The following is a 24,573-nucleotide window of genomic DNA, read 5'->3' on the forward strand; positions in this document are numbered from 1 at the left end:
ATTACTCTACCTCATCATTTTTAAAATGGCTGCATAGTATTCCACTGTATGACTGTACCATTGGTGCTAGATGTTAGTTTCTAGTCTTTTTCTACTATGGACAGTTCTTTAGTGACATATCTTTGTGCATCTTCATGATAAATTTGTAGAGATAGACTTGCTGGGCCAAAGGTATGTGAATTTTACACCTTGATATTTAGAACAAAATGCTCTTCAGAGAGAGCTGTCACAACTTATGCTCATACTGCTCACACCCTCACCAACCCTGAGGATTATGAATTTATTTGAACTTGTAAGCAGCTGTTTGAACAGCTACAAAAATGTATATTGTCTGTGTATTATCTAAGTATCCCTTTTTGTTCTACCATACCAAAAGCTATTTTTTCTTTTTTATTGTACTTTAGATGAAGGTTTATAGAACAAACTCCAAAGGCTATTTTTTTTAACTGCCCTATAAGAGCACCTTGGGAATAAAAGTAGGTAGTTAAGGAGAACAAAAACAATAAGTTTACCACAAGTCCTTAATTAGGAATTGTATGCTGGAACAAGTAGGAATAGCATAAAAGATGGAGGAGAGCCTCAGGAGTGAATCCATGACCCTGGATTTGTAGAAAAGTGGCCACTGTGCTTTTATAACCCTTTAGTGCTCACGGGTACCTCTTGGTACCAAGTACTTTTTCTGTCCCTGAAGGTGTATTGGAAGGTATTAGAACCACTTTAGTATACACTGGTGTCTGGGTGGAGACTTCCATAACTATGTAAAAAAACAAGGAAGTTATTCAGTGCCACATTTGAGTGTTGGGAGGCATTTCTGGAGTGGATGCATCCTGGAGAGTGCTTTTGCAAAACTTTGATGTCTTTGGGCACCTGTACAGTGAGATAAGGTTTGTTTGTGATATACTTCCTGCTCAACGGTCCCCATAGGTACCCTTTGCGTTTTTTGCCTTTTGGCTCCCAAAAAGTGAAATAAGGCTTGAAAGTTTATTTACTATTTCATGTGTGTTATTGGGAAGGTGAGGTTTCCGGGATTCAGTGTTATTCAAGTGAGTGAGATATTTTATGGCTCAAAGCAGTGTAAGTGCATGTTCGTGATGTACTTCCTGTTCAGTGGTTCTGATAAGTGCCAGAAAGTGGGGAAGATTCTGAGAAGGTGTCCACTGGGACATATGTTGTCCCATGTAATATTTATAAAAATCCATCATACATAACAAAAAGTTGCCAACAGTCCATGATTCAGCATGCATTCCATTAGTGAAAAAAACATGACATCATCAAAAAAATTCCAAACATAAACTAATTCAACCATGAAAGGTATAAAGTGACAAATCAGCGGGGAGGTGGTAAGGAGAGAAGGGCACTCTCAACACATGACTGCCTTTGGAGGCGTAAAATAAGCCTTTGAGAAGGCAACAGGAGGAGACTGTAGCTTGAAGAGAGGACCAGAGTACAATAGTTCTCTCATCATCAAGTATTTCAGAAAGAGAAAAAAAATGTTTTCGGCTTTTTGACATGTCTTTCTGGTACAGTATTTAGTTGTTAACTAGTAAGGGTTTGTTAAGGAGCCCTGGTGGTATAGTGGTTAAGTGCTCTGCTGCTAACCGAAAGGTCTATAGTTTAAACCCACCCAGTGGCTCTGTGAAAGAAAAGACATGGCAGTCTGCTTCAGTAAAGATTAGCCTTGGAAACCCTATGGGGCAGTTCTACTCTGTCCTATACGCTTGCTATGAGTCTGTATCGACTCAATGACACACAAGAACAACAACAAGGGTTCATTTGGGATAATGAGAAGGTGGAAAAAATTAATGACATTTATACTTGCTCATTAAAAAAAAAAAAAGAAACAGCAGGAGGCAGGGCCAAGATGGCAGAGTAGTCAGATGCTTCCAGTGATCCCTCTTACAACAAAAACGTGAAAAAACCAGTGAATCGATTATATATATGACAAGCTAGGAGCCCTGAACATCAAAGGCAAAGTTAGGAAATCGGACTGAGTGGCAGAGGGAGGGAGAGATGGCTCAGAAGCAGTGAGGAGTTGCAGGACCTAACTCTGTGGGAACCAGTGACCCTCAGGCATGATCCCTTGGCATGACCACGGCGGAGCTGGTGGTAGCATTTGGGACGTTTCCTCAGGGAGAGAGAGTGAGCTGCACAGAGTCTGCTCACTCCTCCAGAGTCAGCAAAGACCAGCGCTCTCGGGAAAAGATAAGTGCTTGTATGTAATTTACTGCTAAAGAACTTTGCCATTTATCTGATCCCTCCTCCCTCTGCCCTAGCCCCCAATCCAGTTTCAGTGGCTGTCAACTTCCAAGGGCCTGAGATAGATCCTGCTGCGTGCCCTGAGCCATTCTGCTGGCCTTGCAGAGGGAACAAATTAACACATGGGGGAAAAATAACTGTTTGGCTCCCCTAAGTTGGGAACTCAGGGCAGAAGCGGCTCCTGTCCAGGCACCAGTGGTCCACAAACTTTGAATGCCTTTCACCCCTGCATGGACCTTGGGCCAATTTTAGCAACTTAGGTGTTGTTGGCAGACTAACAGTGTATGTGCCTGAGATCTGACTTCAGCTGTTGCAGCTGTGCAGGGGAAAGGTGGGTTTTCGACATTTGACACTGCTCTGCATGTTAAGCAGGGTCCACACCTACCTGAATCAGGGGCCTGAGGACTGGTGGCGTCACCCACACCAGTTAGCCACCTGCATCAGGGATCCAAGGATAAGTGGTGCCTCCCAGCCCTTATAGCCAAAAGCATTGGCTGCCCATGGTCTGGCTGCAGAACCCACCCAATTGTGCACTCTAGGAAACAAGGATGTGCTTTCCTCACAGACACTTGGGGAATGGTTGTCAACCCCCTGCCTTGCTCAGAGCTTGACCCTCTGCTGCAACGATACCTATGCCTACACCAAACACTCCTGCTCCTCTAAGACTGTAGGAGAGAGCCTGCACCACATACTTGGTGACTGACTACCTGGACACCTGAGTTGAATCCATACAAGAAAAGTGAATGAACTCCTAGGCTCATATGCCCAGCAACAGCTCTAGCCACCAGATGACAGGATGTTAGAGCTTCAAAGGCACAAATAATCAAGCTAGCTCTCTCAAGCAGCCTATTTGAGTATATCAAAACAAAACACAGCAAGAAGCTAGGACACAGTAAGCAAACATAAAATAGATCAATACAATAACTTATAGATGGTTCAGAGACAACGGTCAATATCAAGTCATATAAAGAAGTGGACCACAGTTGCTTCAACGAACTCTCAAAACAAAGACTGAAGGAAACTTCTGGACAAAGAGATTTTCTTGGAATTACCAGAGGTAGAATACAAAAGATTAATATACAGAACTGTTCAAGAGGTTGAGAAGTAGATCAGGCAAAATGCAGAAAATCCAAGGAACACACAGATAAAGCAGTTGAGGAAATTAAGAAGGTTATTCAAGACAATAATGACAAATTTAATAGGCTGCAAGAATCCATAGAGAAACAGCAATCAGCAGTTCAGAATATTAAAAATAAAATTTCAGAATTAGATAACTCAGTAGAGTCAGAGGAGCAGAATTGAAGAAATGGAATCCAGAATTAGTGAGATTGAAGATAAAATACTTTGCACCAATATATTCAAAGAAAAATCAGATAAAAGAATTAAAAAAAAAATGAAGAAACACTAAGAATCATCTGGGACTCTATCAAAAGAAATAACCTATGAGTGACTGGAGTATCAGGACAGGGAGGAAAAACAGAAAATACAGAGAGAATTGTTGAAGATTTGTTGGCAGAAAGCTCCCCTGATATTGTGAAAGATGAGAAGATACCTATTCAAGATGCTCATCGAACCCCACATAAGGTAGATCTCAAAAATGTCACCAAGACATACTATAATCAAACATGCCAAAACCAAAGATAAAGACAAAATTTTAAGAGTGACCAGGAATAAACAAAAAGTCACCTGCAGAGTAGAGTCTATAAGAATAAGCTCAGACTACTTGGCAGAAATCATGAAGGCAAGAAGGCAATGGAATGACATATATAAAGCATTGAAGGAAAAAAAATTGCCAGCCAAGAATCATATATCCAGCAAAACTGTCTCTGAAATATGAAGGCGAAATTAGGACATTTCCAGATAAACGGAACTTTAGGGAATTTGCAAAAACCAAACCAAAACTACAAGAAATACTAAAGGGAGTTCTCTGGTTAGAAAATCAATAACATCAGATAACAACCCAAGATTAGAACACAGGACAGAGCAACCAGATATCAACCCAGATAGGGAAATCACAAAACTAAATCAAGATAAAAAAATGCTCAAAACAGGGAAACAGCAATGTCATTATGAAAAATATGACAACATAAATCAATAAAGAGGGTCTGGAAAATGTAGTCATAGATCTTTCATCTGGGGAGGAAGTCAAGGCTATACAAACAGATAAAAGTTTGGTTTAAGCTTAGAAAAATAGGGATAAATATTAAGGTAACCACAAAAGTGACTAACAATCATATACATCAAAATAACATACAAGAAAAACATAAATACTCAGTAAAAATAAAATCAGCAACAGTGAAAAAGAAGAAAAGACAATATATAAAGAAAAACTACTCAGCACAAAAAATTAAGTGGGGAAAAAAATGTCAACAACATGCAAAAAAAGACATCAAAATGACAGCACTAAACTCATACCTAGCCATAATCAACACTGAATGTAAATGACTAAATGCACCAGTAAAGAGACAGTGGCACAATGGATAAAAAAACATGATCTGTCTAGGTGCTGCCTACAACAGACACATCTAAGACTTAAATACACAAACTAAAACTCAAAGGATGGAAAAAAATATATGAAGTAAACAGCAATAAAAAAAAGCAGGAGTGGCAATATTAATCTCTGACAGGATAGATTTTAAAGTTAAATCCACCACAAGGATAAGGAAGGACAATATACAAGGAGGATATAACAATATTAAATATTTACGCACCCAATGACAGGGCTTCAAGATACATAAAACACGTTAAGAGCATTGAAAAGCGAGATAGACAACTCCACAATAATAGTAGGCAACTTTAACCCACCGCTTTCAGTGAAGGACAGAACATCCAGAAAGAAGCTCAGTAAAAACAAGAAAGATCTAAATGCCACAGTTAACCAACTTGACCTCATAGACATATACAGAACACTCACCCAGCAGCAGCCAGGTATACTTTCTTTTCTAGTGCATGTGGAACAGTCTGTAGAATAGACCACACATTAGGTCATAAAGCAAGTCTTAGCAGAATCCAAAACACTGAAATATTACAAAGCATCTTTTCTGACCAGAAAGCCGTAAAAGTAGAAATCAATAACAGAAAAAGCAAGGATAAGAAATCAAACACATGGAAACTGAACAACACCTTGCTCAAAAACTACTGGGTTATAGAAGAAATTGAGGACGGAATAAAGAAATTCAATGAAAACACTTCCTATCAGAACCTTTGGGACATAGTTAAAGCAGTGTTCAGAGGTCGATTTATATCAATAAATGCGCACATCCAAAAAGAAGAAAGGGCCAAAATCAAAGAAGTATCTCTACAACTTGAACAAATAGAGAGCAACAAAAGAAACCCTCACGCATTAGAAGAAAGCAAATAATAAAAATTAGAGCAGAATTAAATGAAATAGAGAATAGAAAAACAGTTGAAAGAGTTAACAAGACCAAAAGCTGGTTCTTTGAAAAAATTAACAAACCGATAAACCATTGGCCAGACTGACAAAAGAAAAACAGGAGAGGAAGCAAATAACCCAAATAAGAAATGAGATGTGTGATATTACAACACACCCGACTGAAATTAAAAGAATCATATCAGATTACTATGAAAAACTGTACTCTAACAAATTTGAAAACCTAGAGGAAATGGACAAATTTCTAGAAACACACTACCTACCTAAACTAACACAGAGGTAAAAAAAAAAACAAAACACAAACAGAGGTAGAACAACTAAATAAACCCATAACAAGAGGAGCGATTGAAAAGGTAATTAAAAAACTCCCAACAACAAAAAAGCCCTGGCCCTGACAGCTTCACTGGAGAGTTCTGTCAAACTTTCAGAGAAGAGTTAACACCACTACTACTAAAGGTATTTCAGAGCATAGAAAAGGATGGAATACTCCCAAACTCATTCTATGAAGCCAGCATAACCCTGATACTAAAACCAGGTAAAGATACCGCAAAAAAAAAAAAAAAAAAAAATTACAGACCTATATCCCTCATGACTTTAGATGCAAAAATCCTCCACAAATTGTAGCCAACAGAATTCAACAACATATCAAAAATATTATTCACGATGACCAAGTGGGTATGCAGGGATGGTCCAGTATTAGAGAAACAATCAATATAATACATCATATAAATAAAAGAACCACATGATTTTATCAGTTGATGCACAAAAGGCATTTGACAAAGTCCAACACCTATCATGATAAAAACTCTCAGCGAAACAGGAGTAGAAGGAACATTCCTCAACATAATAAAGGGTATTTATACGAAGCCAACAGTCAACATCATCCTAAATGGAGAGAGTCTGAAAGCATTCCTGTTGAGAACAGGATCCAGACAAGGATGCCCTTTAGCACCACTCTTATTCAGCATTGTGCTGGAGGTCCTAGCCAGAGCAGTTAGGCTAGCTAAAGAAAGAAAGGGCATCCAGATTGGTAAGGAAGAGGTAAAAGTAACTCTATTTGGAGATGATATGGTCTTATATGCAGAAAACCCTAAAGAATCCTCAAGAAAACTAACAAAACTAATAGGAGAGCTCAGTAGAGAATAAGGATACAAGATAAACATACAAAAATCAGTTGGATTCCTCTGTACCAACAAAGAGAATGTCGAAGAGGAAATCACAAAATCAGTTCCATTTACAATAGCCCCCAAGAAGATAAAATACTTAGCACCAGAGACGTAGAAAACCTATACAAAGAAAACTACAAGACACTACTGCAGGAATCCAAAAGAGACCTACATAAGTAGAAAAACATACCTTGAGGAAGACTCAGCATTGTAAAAATTTAGAACAACAGATATGTAGACCAATGGAGCATAATTGAGAATCCAGACATAAACCCATCCACATATGAGCAGCTGATAATTTGACAAAGTCCCAAATTCTGTTAAATGGGGGAAAGAGTCTCTTTAACAAATGGTGCTGGCATAACTGGATATCCATCTGCAGAAAAATGAAAAAAGACCCATACGTCACACCATGTACAAAAAGTATAAATGGATCAAAGACCCAAATATAAAATCTAAGATGAATCTAAGATCGTGGAAGAAAAAGTAGGGACAACACTAGGAGCCCTAATACATGGCATAAACAGTATACAAAACATTACTAACAATGCAGAAACACCAGAAGAGAAGCTAGATAACTGGGAACTCCTAAAAATCAAACGCCTATGCTCATCCAGAGACTTCGCCAAGAGAGTAAAAAGATTACCTACAGACTGGGAAAAAGCTTTTGGCTATGACATTTCCAATGGGCGTCTGATCTCTAAAATCTACATGGTACTGCAAAAACTCAACAACAGAAAGACAACCCAATTAAAAAATGGACAAAGTATATGAACAGGCACTTCACCAAAGAAGACATTCAGGTAGTTAAGACATACATGAGGAAATGCTCATGGACATTAGCCATTAGAGAAATGCAAATCAAAACTACAGTGCGATACCATCTCACTCCAGCAAGGCTGGCATTAATCCAAAAAACACAAAGTAATGAATGTCGGAGAGGTTGTGGAGAGACTGGAACACTTATATACTGCTAGTGGAAATGTAAAATAGTACAACTACTTTGAAAATTGATTTGGTGCTTCCTTAAAAAGCTAGAAACCGAAGTACCACACGATCGAGGAATTCCACTCCTTGGAATATATCCTAGAGAAATAAGAGCCTTTACATGAACAGATATATGCACACACATGTTTATTGCAGCACTGTTTAGAATAGCAAAAAGATGGAAGCAACCAAGGTGCCCATCAATGGATGAATGAATAAATAAATTATGGTATATTCACGCAATGGAATACTGTGCAACGATTGAGAACAGTGATGAATCCGTGAAACATCTCATAACGTGAGGAATATGGAAGGCATTATGCTGAGTGAAATTAGTTAATTGCTCAAGGATAAATTTTGTATGAGACCACTATTATAAGAACTCAAGAAATAGTTTAAACACAGAAGAAAATATTCTTTGATGGTTATGAGGGTCGGGAGGAAGTGAGAGGAGTATTCATTATTAGATAGTAGACAAGAACACTTTAAATGAAGGGAAATACAACACATAATACAGGAGAGCTCAGCACAACTGGACTAAATCAAAAGCAAAGGAGTTTCCCGAATACAACCAATGCTTCAAAGGCCAGAGTAGCAGGGAGAGGGGCCTGGGACCATGGTTTCAGGGGACATCTAGGTCAATTGGCATAACAAAATATATTAAGAAAATATTCTGCATCCCAGTTTGGTGAGTGGTGTCTGGGATTTTAAGTGGTAGCAAGTGGCCATCTAAGATGCGTCAATTGGCCTGAAACCACCTGAAGCAAAGGTGTATGAAGAACACCAAAGACACAAGATAAATATGAGGCCAAGAGACTGAAAGGGCCACATAAACCAGAGACTACATTAGCCTGGGACCGGAAGAATTAGATGGTGCCCAGCAACAACCGATGACTGTCCTAAGAGGGAACACAGCAGAGAATTCCTGATGGAGCAGGAAAGCAGTGGGATGCAGACCTCAAATTCTTATAAAAAGACCAGACTTAATGGTCTGACTGAGACTAAAAGGACCCGGGAGGTCGTGGTCTGGGGTCCTTCTAGCCCAAGACTGGAACCATTCCCAAAGCCAACTCTTCAGACAGGGATTGGACTGGACTATAGGATAGAAAATGATACTGGTGAGGAGTGAGTTTCTTGGCTCAAGTAGACACATGAGACTCTGTGGGCAGCTCCTGTCTGGAGGTGAGAAGAAAAGGCAGAGGGGGAGAGGAGCTGGTTGAATGGACACTGAAATAGAGGGTGGAGAGAAGGAGTGTGCTGTATCATTGTGGGGAGACTAGCTAGGAGTACCTAGCAAGGTGTCTATAAGTTTTTGTATGAGAGACTGACTTGATTTGTAGATTTTCACTTAAAGCACAATAAGGAAAAAAAAAAAAGTGATCAACACCACAATAAAAAGTATATGTAAAGAAAAAAAAAGGTTATCCAGGAGAGGTAAGAAATTCCTTCCAGTTTATTATAAGTAAATCTCTTTGATTAAAGGGAGAAAGAGCAACTATTCATCCTTCCTGCATGTTGCAGACTGTATTTTGTATTGGAAAGTGAATAAATGTGAAAAAGAAAAAAAAAAAAAAAAGTTGACGGAGAATCTAGAGGAAGGTGTAGTCGTCCCTTCCATAGCTGTTGATCCCTACCAAAACCAAACCCAGTGCCATCGAGTTGATTCCAACTCATAGCAACCCTATAGGACAGAGTAGAACTGCCCCATAGAGTTTCCAAGGAGTGCCTAGTAGATTCGAATTGCCAACCCTTTGGTTAGTAGCCATAACACTTAACCACTATGCCACCAGGGTTTCCACGTGTTGATCCCTAGGTATTACTTAATAAAAATCTTTTGTCAATACTAAAAAACAAAACAAAACAACAACAAGAACAACACCAACAAAGGAAAAAAACAAGTTAAAGGCAGTACAAGGGTATACTGTTTATTTTTAGTTTTGCATAGGCTATTGGTAATTCAGAGCCCTGATGGCACAGTGCTAATTGAAAGATCAGGAGTTCGAATTCACCAGCTACTCCTTAGGCCCCTATGGGGCAGTTCTGCTCTGTCCTATAGGGTTGATATGAGTCAGAATCAACTCGACACCAGCCGGTTTGGTTTGGTTTGGTATTGGTAATTCAGCTTTTGAGATTTTTTTTTTGTTAACAGCTTTATTGAGATATAATTCACATAGCATAAAATTTACCCTTTTAAAGGGTGCAATTCAGTGATTTTTAGTATGTTCACAGAGTTATGCAGCCATCATCATTATCTCATTTTAGAATACTTTTATCACCCCCCCCAAAATACCTTTCCCATTAGAAGTCACTCATATTTCTGTCTCCTAGACTCTGGCAACCACTAATCTACTTTGTGTCTCTGTAGATTTACTTATTCTGGGCACTTTGTATAAATAGAATCATACAATATGTGGTTTTTTGTGACTGGGTTTTTTCACATGTTTCCAAGGTTCTTATTGTAGCATATATCAGCATGTCATTCCTTTTTATTGTGAAATACTATTCCATTGTATGAATATACCGACATTTTGTTTATCCATTCGTCAGTTAATGGACACTGGGGTTGTTTCCACTTTTTGGCTATTATGAATCATGCTGCCATGGATATTTGTACACAAGTTTTTTGTGGACATTTGTTTTCATTTCTCTTGGGTATATATCTAGAATTGGAATTGCTGATCATAGTAACTGTGTGTTTAACTTTTTGAGGAACAAACTATTTTCCAAAGTGACTGACCAGTTTACATTCTCACTAGCAAGGAAATAAGGGTTCCAGTTTCTCCATATCCTTGCAAATACTTGTTATTGGTTTTGATTCAGATTTTCCTAATGATGTTGAGCAGCTTTTTATGTGCTTATTGGCTATTTGTATCTCTAATGTCTATTCAAATCCTTTGCCCATTTTTAAATTGGATTGTCTTTTTATTGTTGTTGTAAGAGTTTATGTGATTTTGCATTTCGGAACATTAGTGCCCAATCAGAATTGGGCCTGGATTGTAAAAGCAGGATTAGCGAGCCCTAGTGAGAAATGGTACCTGGTGCTAAGTCTTGACCTTGTTGGTGGCCAACTGGGCAGCCTTGATTAGTTTCTTACCTTCTTTGGGATTCAATGTTTTAATCTTAAATTCTATGACTGAAACTATGGGGCAGTTGAGGTGCATCTTTTCCACAGAAAAGATGCCTGTCCTTATTTATTCATAGAATTTGGAGAGGGAAGGGTCTTAGTAATGCCTCAGAAGGCTAGACCTGCCTTGTTAAATCCCTTCAGGGTCTGGCCACCTTTACTGAGGACTGCTGAGATGCATTGGCTTTTCCTGGCCTTCCTGTTGGTGTTTGCATGACTTCCCTGCCCGTATCCCCCCCAGGCTCAAAATTTTCCTGTTTTTTTTATTACAGATACCAGAAAAGTCCACACCGCCCCTACCCGAGCCTTGTACCTGCTCCGTCCCCTGCCCATTCTGTTGGTAACAGGCAGCGGGTATGCAGGGTACCGGCAGTATGCGAACTACAGGGAACGAGAGCTGGAGAAGCTGGGATTGGAGATACCACCCAAACTTGCTGGTTCCTGGGAGGTAGGAATAAGGTGGAGGCACCTTAGGTCCTCATCCAAAATAGCTGTTTGTTGCTTTTTAAATTGCCCCAAAGTTGAAATGTTTGAAAAAGCGAAATGTGCCTTCTTGGAGCTCATGCTGCCAGTGGGTTTTGGCTAGATATGGAAGTGTCACATCAGGCTTCCCTTCTGTCCCCAAACATATTCTATCTCCCCAAGGGCCCTCAATGAAGATTTCCTGCTGCTGTAATCATCAGAGTTCACGCCTTACATTGGTGCTGGGATCTTGGCCATTCATGCCATTCCTGGTCTGCCGTTGAACTGAAACTGTTGGACCTTTGTGATGTGGATTTGTACTTACCAGGAACCAGGCTGACGTTATCAAATTCCTTTATCATTATTGCTCAAAATGTACCTCCCCCCTCCATCATACTGACATGATAAGGGCAAACTAGTTTTCGAACCATGTGTGACATGTAATAACTGTCTTGTTCATCTGTGCTTCCTGTGGCCCAGGACGTTGGCTGACTAGAATGGACATTCAGTAAATGTTGAATTGGAGTATAAAGGTGTTAGTTTGAAAACTGGCTTCACTTCATCCATAATTTACCAAGTGAAAAATCTGAAATATCAAAAGACCTGTGATAGGCCCCAATAGCCTGGGCAGAAGAGGTGGTGAGGATTGAGGCTTCATGGCATTTTGGAATGGTATGTTCAGGTTGCGTCTCTATCCACTTCGTTCATCCAGCTCAGCTGAGTCCAGTCTAGTAGGAAACACAGGTCAGGGTATCAGGAGGCCAAGGTTTCCCAATCATGGTTCATCAGTACTCTGTGAACTTGGGCATGTCGTTTTACGTTTGGCTCTCGGTGTCTTTAACTGTAACATGAATGAGTTGGGCTGGAACACAACTCTCAGGTTACTTCCAGCTCTACTGTAATTTGTCCAGGCATCTTTGGTACCATGGGCATTACATGCTACATTAGAGGCCTTCATCCAAAGCCCTGCTTTGACTGTTTCCTCCAGTAGAATCCAAAGTAAGGAGTTCACTCCATTTCCACCAGTTATGTAAAACTCACTTAGTCAACTGGCCATACAGATGCAGATGTGACTGTTACCATAAAAGATGTCTCTCTGTCCCATTTGTGTCTATGTGTCCACTTTGGCCTGTTCACATGCCTTTAACTTTATAATAACCTACCTGAGGCCAATATATCTCAGAATCCTCTTGGTGAGAGGTAATTTTTATAATGTGAGTCACGCTTTCAAAATACGGTGTACTGTTTATTTCCCATGGAATTGATAACTCTCCTCCCTCAATATATCCTTGTCTACCAGACTTATAAAGTACTTGTAAGAGCGGGTGGCATGAGACTATGATTGAATGACCCTGTCAAGAGTTAGATCCAAGTTGGCTTCTCTCTGACCTGTCATTTGTCAGGCTGGTTCACAGTATGACGACTTGTCAACTTTAAGGAAGTGTATCCCCCCCCATTTCAAAGATATCCCAAGAGACTCTAAATTTAGAGAAAAACCTGCTACTTCCAAAATTACAGGTATATGAAAGGCCAGTGTCGGTAGTTTTTTTAGTGTCCAAATATCCATGTATAATTGGGAAAATGATTGTTTTTGAAGAGGACAAGGTTGATTACTTCCGTAGTTCTAGGGCCTGGACGGTAACAGGACACTGGGGTTGAGTGGCCTACTATAGCCTGGGGCCTAGAGTGCCTGTTGATAAAGAACTGGGCTTAAGTTAGATACTCTTTTTGGCTGAGTTAAATGCCCACAGGATGACTTTTGGATTGCCAAGTAGGACTCTCTAACACTTCATTTTAGTAAGGGGGAAACGGCCTGGACTCAGAGTTGGCATTGTAAGATTTAAAGAGGAAAGAGGAAAGGTTTGTGAGATTTGTGAGAGGGTGAGTCCTGAGCAGGCAGTGGGGCACTGGGTCCTAGTCCAACCCTTGGCCCTATCTAATAGCTGTCATCTCATGTAAAATAAGAGAGTTGGGATATATTGGTGATCGTCAGAATTGTTGGGGAACCCTAAAGATGATAGATTCTTTGTTTTTGCTATTTTAAGAACTATCAAGATCTATTTTTAAATGCACCCTAGTGATTCTGAAGACTAGACAGACTTGAGAACCACAGGCGGGTGAGCTGTAAGGCTCTCTTTAGGGCTCTGTTTAAGTGGCAAGAGATAATTTCTGGTGGTGATTTCGCTGGAATACAGTCCCTTGATGTCCCTGAGATGAAATCTGGCATCTCCAGAGCTTCGAGACTGGCAGTTATTGCTAAGATGAGCCCCTGGGGTCAGTGGTACAGCTGAGGTGATAGGATGATTGTATTTTACTAAGCAGCATTTTTACTTTAATTCATTTTATTTTTTTGTTGTTGAGAGTATAAACAGTCAAATATACACCAATTTAACAATTTCTACATGTGCAGTTCAGTGGCATTGATTACATTCTTAGGGTTGTGCAACGACTCTCACCCTCCTTTTCAGAATTGTTCCTCTCCCATTAACTTAAACTCTCAGCCCCCTGAGTTTCTTATCTAATCTTTTGAGTGGCTGTTGTCAGTTTGATCCCACATAGATAGTTCTTAAAAGAGCACTATGCTCAAGGCAGACATTCTTTACTAGTTAAGCTCAGCTATTATTTACTGAATAGCATTTTCAGGATTTCTAGGAGGTGGGAATGGAGGGTTGGTGTAACCTTCCCACTGCAGTGAGGAAGGAACACTGGACAGGGAATAAGGAGATTTGAGCTTTGGGCTCCCCCTCCCTTGTGACCTTCAGCAAGTTGTTTCAAGTTTCTGGGTTCTGTTTCTGCACGTTTAAGAAGATGTTTCTAAAATCTATGCCTGCTCTAAGATTTATGTTCCTTTTATGATGGACAAAAAGCTCATACAATTGGCGGAGTAAAAATGAAGCCTACGTGTTTGCTCCTAGTCAAATTCAGTAACTAGTGACAAAGTAACCTGTGCAGGGCTTTCTCTCCCTCCTCTTCTAAGGAAAGTGTTGTGAAGTCCCCGGTCAGAAGCAGCTGTGTTCACTTTCCCCAGGTGGAAATAGTTTTGTCGTTTCCTAATTACAAAAATTAGAATTCACTTTAAAAAAATCAGAAAGCATTGCAAAATCTGAAGAAGAAAACAAAATGACCCATAATCCCACCACCTTCCAGAAATCACAGTTAACATTTTGGTGAACATAGCCTTTCCAAGCTTTGGCTATGCTTAGGTATATATATTGTTAATTTTTATTTTTAATAAAATGAGTTTTTTTTTCTTTTAAATAATACATGATTGTGTAAAACTTTAAATAGTAAAGAAGTTCTGCCATCAAAATAAGCCTCCTACCCCCATCTGCTAATCCTATTCTAGAAGCAGATACTTTTTAACAGTTTCTTGTCTATCCTTCCAGAAAATTTCCCCATACATACATATTTTTTGTTACTCAAAGTTGATTTAATTTTTTAAAATACATTTAAACGACAAAATATACACTTCTTAAATTATAGTCCAGTGGGTTTTGATAAATGTATACACCTGTGTCCACCCCACATAAAAGATGGAGAACGTTTCTATCACCCCGGAAGGTTTCTTCATGATGCTTTGTAGTCAGTGTCCACATGTGGTTCCAGGCAATAACTGGACTACCTCTCTGTCACTATAGATTTATCTTTTTAAGATATTTTATATAAATTTTTAAGAATTTTATATAAATTATGTACAGTTATGTGACTTATTTCACTCAGTGTAGTGTTTTTGGGATTCATCCATATTGCATGTTATTGGAAATTCATTCTTTGTTGCTGAATAGTATTTCATTGCATGGATATACCACAATTTTTTATTTTTTTCATTTTAATCTTTTACCTTTAGTTGACTTTTGGGTTGTTTGCAGTTTTTTATGACTGTGAATAAAGCCAATATGAATTTTTGTGTACAGGTCTTTGGACTTTTTTTTTTCATTTCTCTTGTATAAATACCTAGCCGTACAATGACTTGGTCATATAGTAAGTGTGTATTTAATTTTATAAGTAATTGCCAGTTTTGAAAGTGGCAGTACCATCTTGCTTTCCCACTAGCAATATGTGAGGGTTCCTGTGTCCTTGCTAGATTCACTTACTAGCTCTAGTAGCATTTTTGTAGATATTTTCATTTCTTCCCTTTTATTTCTAGAGGTTTCATGTGGTTCATATATATCTCCTATTTCTCTCATTATGTTCATATTTTCCTTTAAATTTTTGACCGTATTGTGCTTGCTTATATAACTGTCTCAGAATCCTTTTCTCTTATTTTTACTGTCTTTTGTCATTTCTGGATCTATTTTTATTGACTGTTTTTTTTTTTTTTTTCCCTTCCAGGTTATTGATCACATTTTCTTGTTTATTCATGTGTCTAGCACTTCTGATTGAATACATTGTGAATGCTGGATTTTGTTGTTTTCCTTCAAAGTTGGAATTTGTTTTGGCAGGCAGTTAACTTATTTGTGGATCACCTTGATCTTTTTAGGCTTGTTTTTAAGCTTTGCTAGGGTAGGTTTAGGAAACCCTGGTGGCATAGTGGTTAAGTGCTATGGCTGCTAACTGTAGGTGGGCAGTTCGAATCTGCCAGGTGCTTCTTGGAAACTCTATGGGGCAGTTCTACTCTGTCCTATAGGGTCACAATGAGTCGGATTGACTCAACGGCACTTGGGGTAGGTTTAGAGGAGCCTTTACTCCGGACTAGTTTAGCCCTAGTGCTGAGGTGTGACCCTTTTGGGGTCTCCAGTGAATACCCCTAGTGTTCAAGGAAGCCTTTCTACTCTGGTTGGTTGAAATGCAAATGTCTCCCAGCCTTGTGGGGAATTTGGGAATTGTTCAGCTTACATCTCTCTGATTTTTCTTTGTCTACTTTATGGAATTTAACCATACACATGCACTGTTTAGTATTCACCAACAGACCCAGGAATCCTTATGAACCTCTTTTTCTGCATGGCTCCCTCCTTCCGGGTTCTCTGTCCTGAGGAATCTGGCTACCTCAGCTTGTTCAAACTCTGTCTCCTCAACTTAGTGAGACAGCTTGCTCTGGCTGGGACCTCTCTGTGTCCCTTGGTCTCCAGGCTGAAATACAGGGTGATTGTTGGGCTCATCTTTTTTTTTTTTTTAATTTACTGTTGTACTTTAGGTAAAAGTTTACAGAACAATCTAGTTTCTCATTAAACAATTAGTACACATATTATTTTGTGACATTGGTTACCAACCCCATGACATGTCAACACTCTCCCATCTTGACCTTGGGTTCCCTATTACCAGCTTTCCTTCCTGCCTTCTAGTCTTTGCCCCTTGGCTGGTGTGTCCCTTTAGTCTCATTTTTTTTTATTTTTTTTTATTTTATGGGCCTGTCTAATCTTTGGCTGAAGGGCGAACCTCAGGAATGACTTCATTACTGAGCTAAAAGGGTACCCGGAGGCCATACTCTCAGAGTTTCTCAAGTCTCTGTCAGGCCAGCAAGTCTGGTCTTTTTTTGTGAGTTAGAATTTTGTTCTACATTTTTCGCCAGCTCTGTCTGGGATCCTCTACTGTGATCCCTGTCAGAGCAGTTGGTGGTGGTAGCTGTGCACCATGCAGCTGTGCTGTACTTAATCTGGTGGAGGCTGCGGTAGTTGTGGTCTGTTAGTCCTCTGGACCAGTCTTTCCTGTGTCTTTAGTTTTCTTCATTCTCCTTGCTTCCAACAGGGGTGCGACCAATGGAGTATCTTAGATGGCTGCTCACGGGGTTCACCTTGTTTATCTCCCTTCTCTCATGGATTAGTCCTGAACTCCTTGTTGTCCATTATCTGAGAAAAGGTTAACATAATTTATCCAGTTCTTTGTTCACAGTAGAAGGGTAAATCCATCATGGTGAGAAATGGAAGTCCATATGTATATTTAAAAAAACAAAAAAGAGTTGATAAAGTGTGTTTTTATTACCTTTTTTAAAAAGAAAAAGGGCAACCAGAGATGTATCTGTAACCTTTCCCCACTGTCTGTGTTCAACAGATTCTTTTACATGACCATTTTTAATGGTTGTTTAGTGTCCACAGATCACATTGCCGGTTTTGAACTAGTCCTCACAATATTTACATTTACTCTTGAAGAACTCTGCAGTGCACTTCCTAGTACATAGGCCTCCGTGTACTTATTCTGGTCTCCCTTTAGAGTAAGGCTTTCAAAGTGAGATTGCTGAGTCTGGTGTTACCAAATTCCCGCAAGAAAGCTCACCCCTATGCTCCCACAAGAACTGGGAATCAGTGGCTGTGGGCTTGTGGCCTTTTCGGTACCAAGTGTTGTCTGTAAGCTTTGCCTGTCTGATGGGCTTACAATGATATTTTGCTTAGATTTCCTTTTTTTTTTTACCTTTTGGATAGGTGTCTTTTCATGTTTCTTTTTTGGTGTGAATTGCCTTTTTATATCTGTATTTTTCTTTTGAGGTTTTCATCTTATTTTTAAGAGATCTTTAATATAAAGGTCACTGACCATCAGCTATGGTTGATCAGGTTTTTTTTTTTTTTTACCCCAGTCATCTTTGTCCCTTCTCAGTTGAGACTCAGTGACCCACTGTGATAAGACAAGTGGGTTGTGTTATCCAGGGATGAAGTGCCATGCCTAAGTCCCAGAGGCTTTAGGAGAGATGCTGGTCTCAGCCCTGTGTCCTTGTGGTAATGACAGGTGTCTTTCCTCATTTCATGCCTGCTCTTCAGAAGCTGAACTGATTTCTGGTTTAGGGGCTTGAGTTAGGGATTTTCAGCCCCCAAATCAAAATGAGGTAGTGGATGTGACTGGTATAAACTATGCAGACTTCCACAAACATGAGGGAAACTCACACTGCTTAGGAAACAGACAAATTCTCTCTTCAATGGTGTGAAGTTACCTGGGGTTTATTACAAACAGGCAAGACTCACTCCAGCTTGGGGGACTTTTCATCATATGTCAGGAATGATTGTGCATAGAAGCTGTCACCACCCACTTAAGGAGCCTCTGTCCCTGTTCTTTGTTTACGATGTCACCTGCCCTCCTGGCCCTGCATTAAGAGTTGAGGTAGGCCAGTGCTGAGTCCTGTGCATTTTGGCCCCCAGGAAGACTCATCATCTGGCTTTGAGGTAGTGCTTCTTTGGACTAGAGAAGTGTCTGGGAGGCAAGGAGAGGCCAGAAGGACTGTGGAAACAGAGCTTTGTGCCCAGAGGCACATCCACTAGAAACATGGCATTAGGGAGCTCAGGAGGTGGGTGGCCCATAGTCCCTGTGGAGCAGACCTAGAGGAGAGGGACCTGGAGACAACCCTCCCTCACCTCACTTCTGTTGTCCATTGTCTGTCCTTGTCACTTCTTCTCATCACCTCCTGGGTCACATTGCTCTCTGTTCTGACTAATGGCATCCCCCTCATCAGAAACCATTCCAGAATATTTCAGTAATATGTAGCCAACCAGAGTCTTAGGGGTGCTCCCCTCTTTTTGCCAGCACCCTCTCTTGTTCTGTCTTAAATGACAGAGATGACAGGTCACTATGGTGGAGTGTTGGGAAACAGAGGGAGGACAGTCATGATTCTCACCCCGTTCCTCATGCCGTGAAGGAGCTTGATTGCATATTTGTGGGCTTTATTGTTCACGCACTCACTTCCTCTTGTTGTGTCTACTTTTAAACAGATACAGCTATTTTGTGTCTTGCCTTTTTTTTACCTTACACATATTGCCAGATAGCTGATGGTTTTCTGAGAAGGCATAATAGCACTTTAAGTGGCTGTCCTACCACAGTGGATTGTTGTTTAACTGTTAGGCTTTGAGGTGGCTTTTGCCATTATGAATAATATTGCCGAGAACATGTATGCACATAAAGCCTTTTCCTCAGGGTGGATGCCCAGGTGTGGATTTGCTGCCTGGAGGGGTATGGGCATCTTCACAGTTTGTTGTAGCCAGTTTTGGTTGGCATCAGTATATGCATGAATCAGTTTCCCCACACCTTCCCTAGCACTGCGTATTAGCAGAACACAGTTATCGTGAGTGAGCATGATTGCTTTCTTCTTGAATTCACTCATTACTTTAGCAGGTCACTGAGCACCTTCTGCATGCCAGGCCCTGAGTCCCTGTCCTCAGAAAGCTTTCTTTATAGTAGGTGAGACAAATAAGAAAACAAGTGGACAAACAGACATGTCAAGTGGTGAAATACTGTGAAGAAACCTCAAACAGGGAAAGGGCCTGGGTGTCCTGGGCTAGGGTAGAGCTGGGCTGCTGTGTGACCAAGGCAGGCGGGGAAGCAGGGCCTTTGATCAGGTACCCTGTGGTCAGAGACTGCACAAAGGAGGGGCAAGCTGAGAGAACACTGGCAGACATCAGGCTGAGGCCTGAGACTGGGTGTGCTGAGCAAGGTCAAGGAAGAGCAGAGTGTTTGCGACCAGAGGCACTGAGGGCGGAGAGGTCGAAGGGCTGGGGGAGGCCCATCAGGCAGGGCCCTTATGAGCGAGGGTTGAACTGATCTGGGTTCCAGGTGGATTGCTTTGGCTGCTGTGCAGACAGACTGTAGGGGGCAATGGGAAGCAGGGGGGCCATCAGGGACTCTGACAGTGTCCCAGGAAGTGGTAACTTGGATCAGGATGGGAGTGGTGGAGGTGGGGAGAAAGGGACCTGATTCTGGATATGCTTTGACGGGAGATGGATGGATTTCCTGATGGATTAAATGGGGTGGGGGAGAGAAATGGAAAACGTTTCCAAGATTTTTTGACTGGAACAGGTGGAAGGGTAGCAGAGCTCTTTACTGAGATGGGGAGCGCAGGGAGGAAATAGGGAACGTCAGTACTTTGGTACTTGAATATGGTTTTATTAATTTGCCTTTCTTTGAATGTGAGTCCATTTAAACACTTTCACATGTTTATTCTCTGGCTGTATTGGCTCATTTATGAAGTGCTATTTTTTGCTGATTTCTGCCCTACTTTTTTTTTTTAGGTGGATTTGAATAGTAAAAATAGTAAGTTTGAGTTTTTTTTGAAACAGTTTAGATCCATAGTTTTTAGCCTTTGGGGTTCTGAACCTTTTTTAGAGTTAGACAAAAATTACAGACTCTTCAAAAAGATGCACCCAGGCACAAAATTTTTTTAAGGGGCTCTAGGAGTCCCTTGGAGGAGCCCTGGTGGCGCAGTGGTTAAACGCTCAGCTGCGAACTGAAAGGTTCAAACCCACCAGCTACTCCCTGGGAGAAAGATGTTGCAATCTGCTCCCTTAAAGATTACAGCCTTGGAAACCCTGTGGGGCAGTTCTGCTGTGTCCTGTAGGGTTGATATGAGTTGTAATCCACTTGATGGCGGTGGGTTAGCCTCAAGCCCGTCTCTGGATCCCAGGTTAAGAAAGACTGGTTGAGATGAAGCCTAAAATGGATGTTTCCCGTGTTGTTTTTACTTCACAGAATACTGTGACCAGAAAGGGTAGCTTGAAACGGCGCTTCTCTCAGAGGTCTTGCTGAGCTTCTCAGCTAGAAGAGTCAGCATGTTCCTTTCAGTGCAGCATTCCCATACACGTGTCATGCATGTGTTAAATAGTGCTTTCTGGCTCCCAGAGTCGCTTGGGGTCCTTGACTCCACTGAGTGGCATCCATCAGTGGGCAGAGGTGAAAAGGACTCTGAAGGCCCTCCTGAGGAGAGGAGCTCGGGGCGCAGAGGAGATACTCCCACAAGTTTCTTTTCAGGAACTCATGATGTCTGGAAACTCTGGGTTCTTGGGCAAGGTGCCTGCTGATTTGGGCTGCCTCCACGTGGCTTCCTGTTGACACAGGCGCCTTTGCCAGGAGCTGGCTTGGAGTAAATAGCGGAGATAGAGGGTAGGAGGCAGCCAGGTGTGCCTGGGGCAGTCGTGTGTTCTACATTTGTGTGGCCATTGTGATTTCATTGAAATATTACTTGGCAACTAAACGACATAGCGCTCACAATTTCCTTCCCCCAAATTGACAGTTTTTTTTTTAGATTGTGCCCTAAAATTTGGTTACAAAAAAATTTACCCTAAAAAACACGTTTTCCCATTTATTCCTGGGTTTGTGTTTTTCACTTTCTGATAGCTGGGACCAGGACTGGCTTTTCTGATGGAGGCTGAGGCAGGATCAGGGCAGACCTCTGAGGGGAAGGAATGGCCTGCAGGTCATTTTGCATCTATCTTCTCTGTTCTCCCCGCTTCACCCTTACCCTCCCAACACACCCCCTGGCCTTTGACAGACACCTCCCCCACATCTCACAATTAGATGATCGAGTGGAGGGGAGTCTTCCATGGGGCAGGGGCTTGGTAGCAGGGGTGGCTGCCCTGGTCTCCAGAAGTGGATTGCAGTAGCTCTTATGAGGGTTTCTGTCCCATTGGAGTCGGCCCTGTGGGTCTTGGTCTCAGGAGAGGACACTTAATCCTTAGAGGCTACCCAACACCTAACTAGCAGGCCCAGCAGCAGAGAGAACATACCTGAAATACCTCTCTGGGTAGCCATGCAACAGCTCTCCTGGACTGAGAGTTTGGAGGACAGAGGCCCAGCCCAAGGGTGACTCCTTGTCCAGCCTGTGGGAGTAGGCTCTGACTGTCTGTGCCTCCGGCTGCAAAGGAAGGTGTCCCCTGGGTCTGACTGGGACTGGGAGCCTTGTTTCTGGAGAAGTGTATATTTCTCATTCCTTGACATTCAGTCTAAATGTTAAATTTACAAATACTCTGAGTCAGAATTTGTAGGATGTCATCTCATTAGGAACCAAGAGCTTTCATCTTAACTGGATTTAACACGGCAAGTGCTGGGTGAGGGGAAAGGTCAGGCTTTATGGGTCAAAAAGTTAACTTACTACTTAGACCGAACCACAGTCAGAATGGGGAAGGGATTTTGCATTCACAAAGAGATGCCTTTTGTAGCCTCACTCTTCTTTCTTTGCTTTGTGAAAAAGGAGGGTAAAGGCATTCTCAGGGTCTTCAGGCAGAGATTGTGGCCGTTGCAGAATGAAGTAGTGTGTGCCGTAAGCCTCATGTGCCGTGCTTGCTGTTGGTCCTGGAATAGCCCTGCCACTCCCAAGAGGTTGTGCAAGCTAAAGGACAAAGAAGGGTCTCTTTCAGAGTGGGCTGAGACCTTGTTAAAACACCACTGCTAACAGTTCAGGGTTAGTGAGAAATTTTGAATGGAAATAAGTAATCTCTAGAAAGAGGGGAACATAAAGTCACAAATATTTCTTAAATAGAATGACATCTATAAACCTAAAGTTATTGAGTGACATCAGATTTTCAGGTGTTGGGGCATGCATAGCTGTGCCCTATGGTGAGTCCTTGGGTTATCTGTTAATATCTAAACAAACAAACAAACAAAAAAAACCCCAAAACAGTTGCTGTTGAGTCGATTTTGACTCATGGCGACCCCATTGTGTGTCAGAGTAGAACTGCCCTCCGTAGGGTTTTCAGTGGATGTGACCTCTTGGAAGCATTGCCTTGCCATTCTTCTGAACTGCCAACCTTTTGATTAGTAGCCCAGTGCTTAACCATTTGCATCACCCAGGAGGTCCATGTTAACATGCGGATGATTTCCTTTCCACGTGGGATGAGACAACAGAGTCCCAAATCTGGTGACAAAGACCCTCGTTCCGTAACAATGTGTCAGAGTTGGGAGGAGCCTGTCTCCTTGGCTGCTAGTACCAGTGGGCAGAAGAGCATGTGGTGGAGGAGCTGGGCTGATGGCAGTGGTGGCTTGCTCACCATCCTGATGGATGTAAATCCAATCCTGGTCTCACATGTCCCTCTGTTTCTCCAAGCCTTGGCCCTCAGAGGTGACTCCATGGAGATGGAAGGGACTGCCGGGGAAAAGTGAGGCTGGTTGGCAGCTCGCCTGCTTACCACACCCAGGCTGAGTTGACAGAGGAAAATAGTTCCTTGTTGATACTGAGCTCCCCTGTGTAAAGACGCAGCAGTGCACACTGCGGTTGCATCATGAAGAGGCCCTGCTGTCCTACCTTCCCTCAGCTTAGGAGACTGCTGTGTAGGGAATCCAGTCTTGGGTTTTTCTCCCCAGTAACAGAGTTTAGAAGGTGCCCTGGTGGCTTGGCTGCTAACCGAAAGGTTGGCAGTTTGAACCCATCCAGCTGCTCTGCGGGAGAAGGACCTGGCAACCTGCTTCTGTAAAGACTACAGCCAAGAAAACCTTATGGGGCAGTTCTACTCTGTCACATAGGGTTGCTGTGAGTTGGAATCAGCTCAATGGCACTTAACAATAGAATTTAGAGTTTTGTGATTCAAAGCAAGTTTTTCTATCGTGAACACTTTTGAACAGAGTAGAAAAGTGGAGAGAATACAGAATTACCTATATACATAATAGATATTTATGCTTCTGTTTTGTCATACCTACTTTTATCCATGTGTATGTATATCTTATTTTTCTTGGAACCATTTGGAAGGACACTGCAAACATGATGCAGCTTTCCCCTGAATCGTCAGCACATATGTGAGCGTGGTAACAATGCAGTTTTGTTGCTTGGCTGGCGTGGGGGTTTGCTGGGGAGGGCCGAGTGAGGAGCAGCAGCGGACGGGAGGCCTGAGAGTCAAGAGCAGCCGGGCGCACGTCCGTCGCTCCCTCCCTGTGTTAGCACAGTTTGCTGATTCCCAGCCTCTGTTTAGAGTTTTAAAAAAGTATAGTGCAATATGCCACTTCATGAAAAAGCATGAAGACAAATCAGACTGTGTAAACAGGACCCTAGGGAAGCACCCTGTGTCCTTGTTCCTGCCCAGAGTCCCCCTCCGTGCCATGGTGTTCATGGTACATGATGCTGGACGGTGTTGAATGTACTGTGTGTGTTTTCAAACTTTATGTCAGTGCTATAGTTTTGCTATTCTTATCTGTTAATTCCCTTATAAAGGTGTTTCGGGGGTTAAATGCGAATGATGTCTGGTCCCATGCAGGCAGGGAGTGGAGACTGTTCCACTTCTTACCTGTTGTTTTTGTTGCTGGTAGCTGCTGCTGAGTCAGCCCCTGACTCACGGCGACCCCACGCAAAGTGGGATAAAACGCTGCACTGTCCCGCACCATCCCCATGATGGGTTGCACATCAGACGGTTGTGATCCACAGGGTTTTGGTTGTGATCCACAGGGTTTTCGCGGATCCATCTTAGTCTGGAAGCATCGTAGCAACATAGAAGCCTCTCCTGACAGGTGGGTGGTGGCTGCTTATGAGGTGTGTTGGTCAGGGATCAAACCTCTGTCTCCTGCGCAGCAGA

The 24,573-nt window shown here is 41.8% G+C and overlaps 1 protein-coding gene across 3 annotated transcripts in view; it reads left to right on the forward strand.

Annotated features, from left to right (window-relative positions):
- Window positions 1–24,573, forward strand: part of PISD (phosphatidylserine decarboxylase) — a 57,688-nt gene that overhangs the window by 20,244 nt on the left and 12,871 nt on the right. For 2 of the 3 annotated variants that reach the window (XM_064272447.1, XM_064272454.1), the window contains exon 3: window positions 11,197–11,372. In XM_064272447.1, the coding sequence (XP_064128517.1) occupies window positions 11,197–11,372 (176 nt within the window). Of the gene's footprint in view, window positions 1–11,196; window positions 11,373–24,573 lie in introns of those variants that run through there. The other variant, XM_064272457.1, reaches the window with a different exon arrangement.

Source organism: Loxodonta africana, chromosome 19, assembly GCF_030014295.1.
Source record: "Loxodonta africana isolate mLoxAfr1 chromosome 19, mLoxAfr1.hap2, whole genome shotgun sequence".
NCBI classification, from domain to species: Eukaryota; Metazoa; Chordata; class Mammalia; order Proboscidea; family Elephantidae; genus Loxodonta; species Loxodonta africana.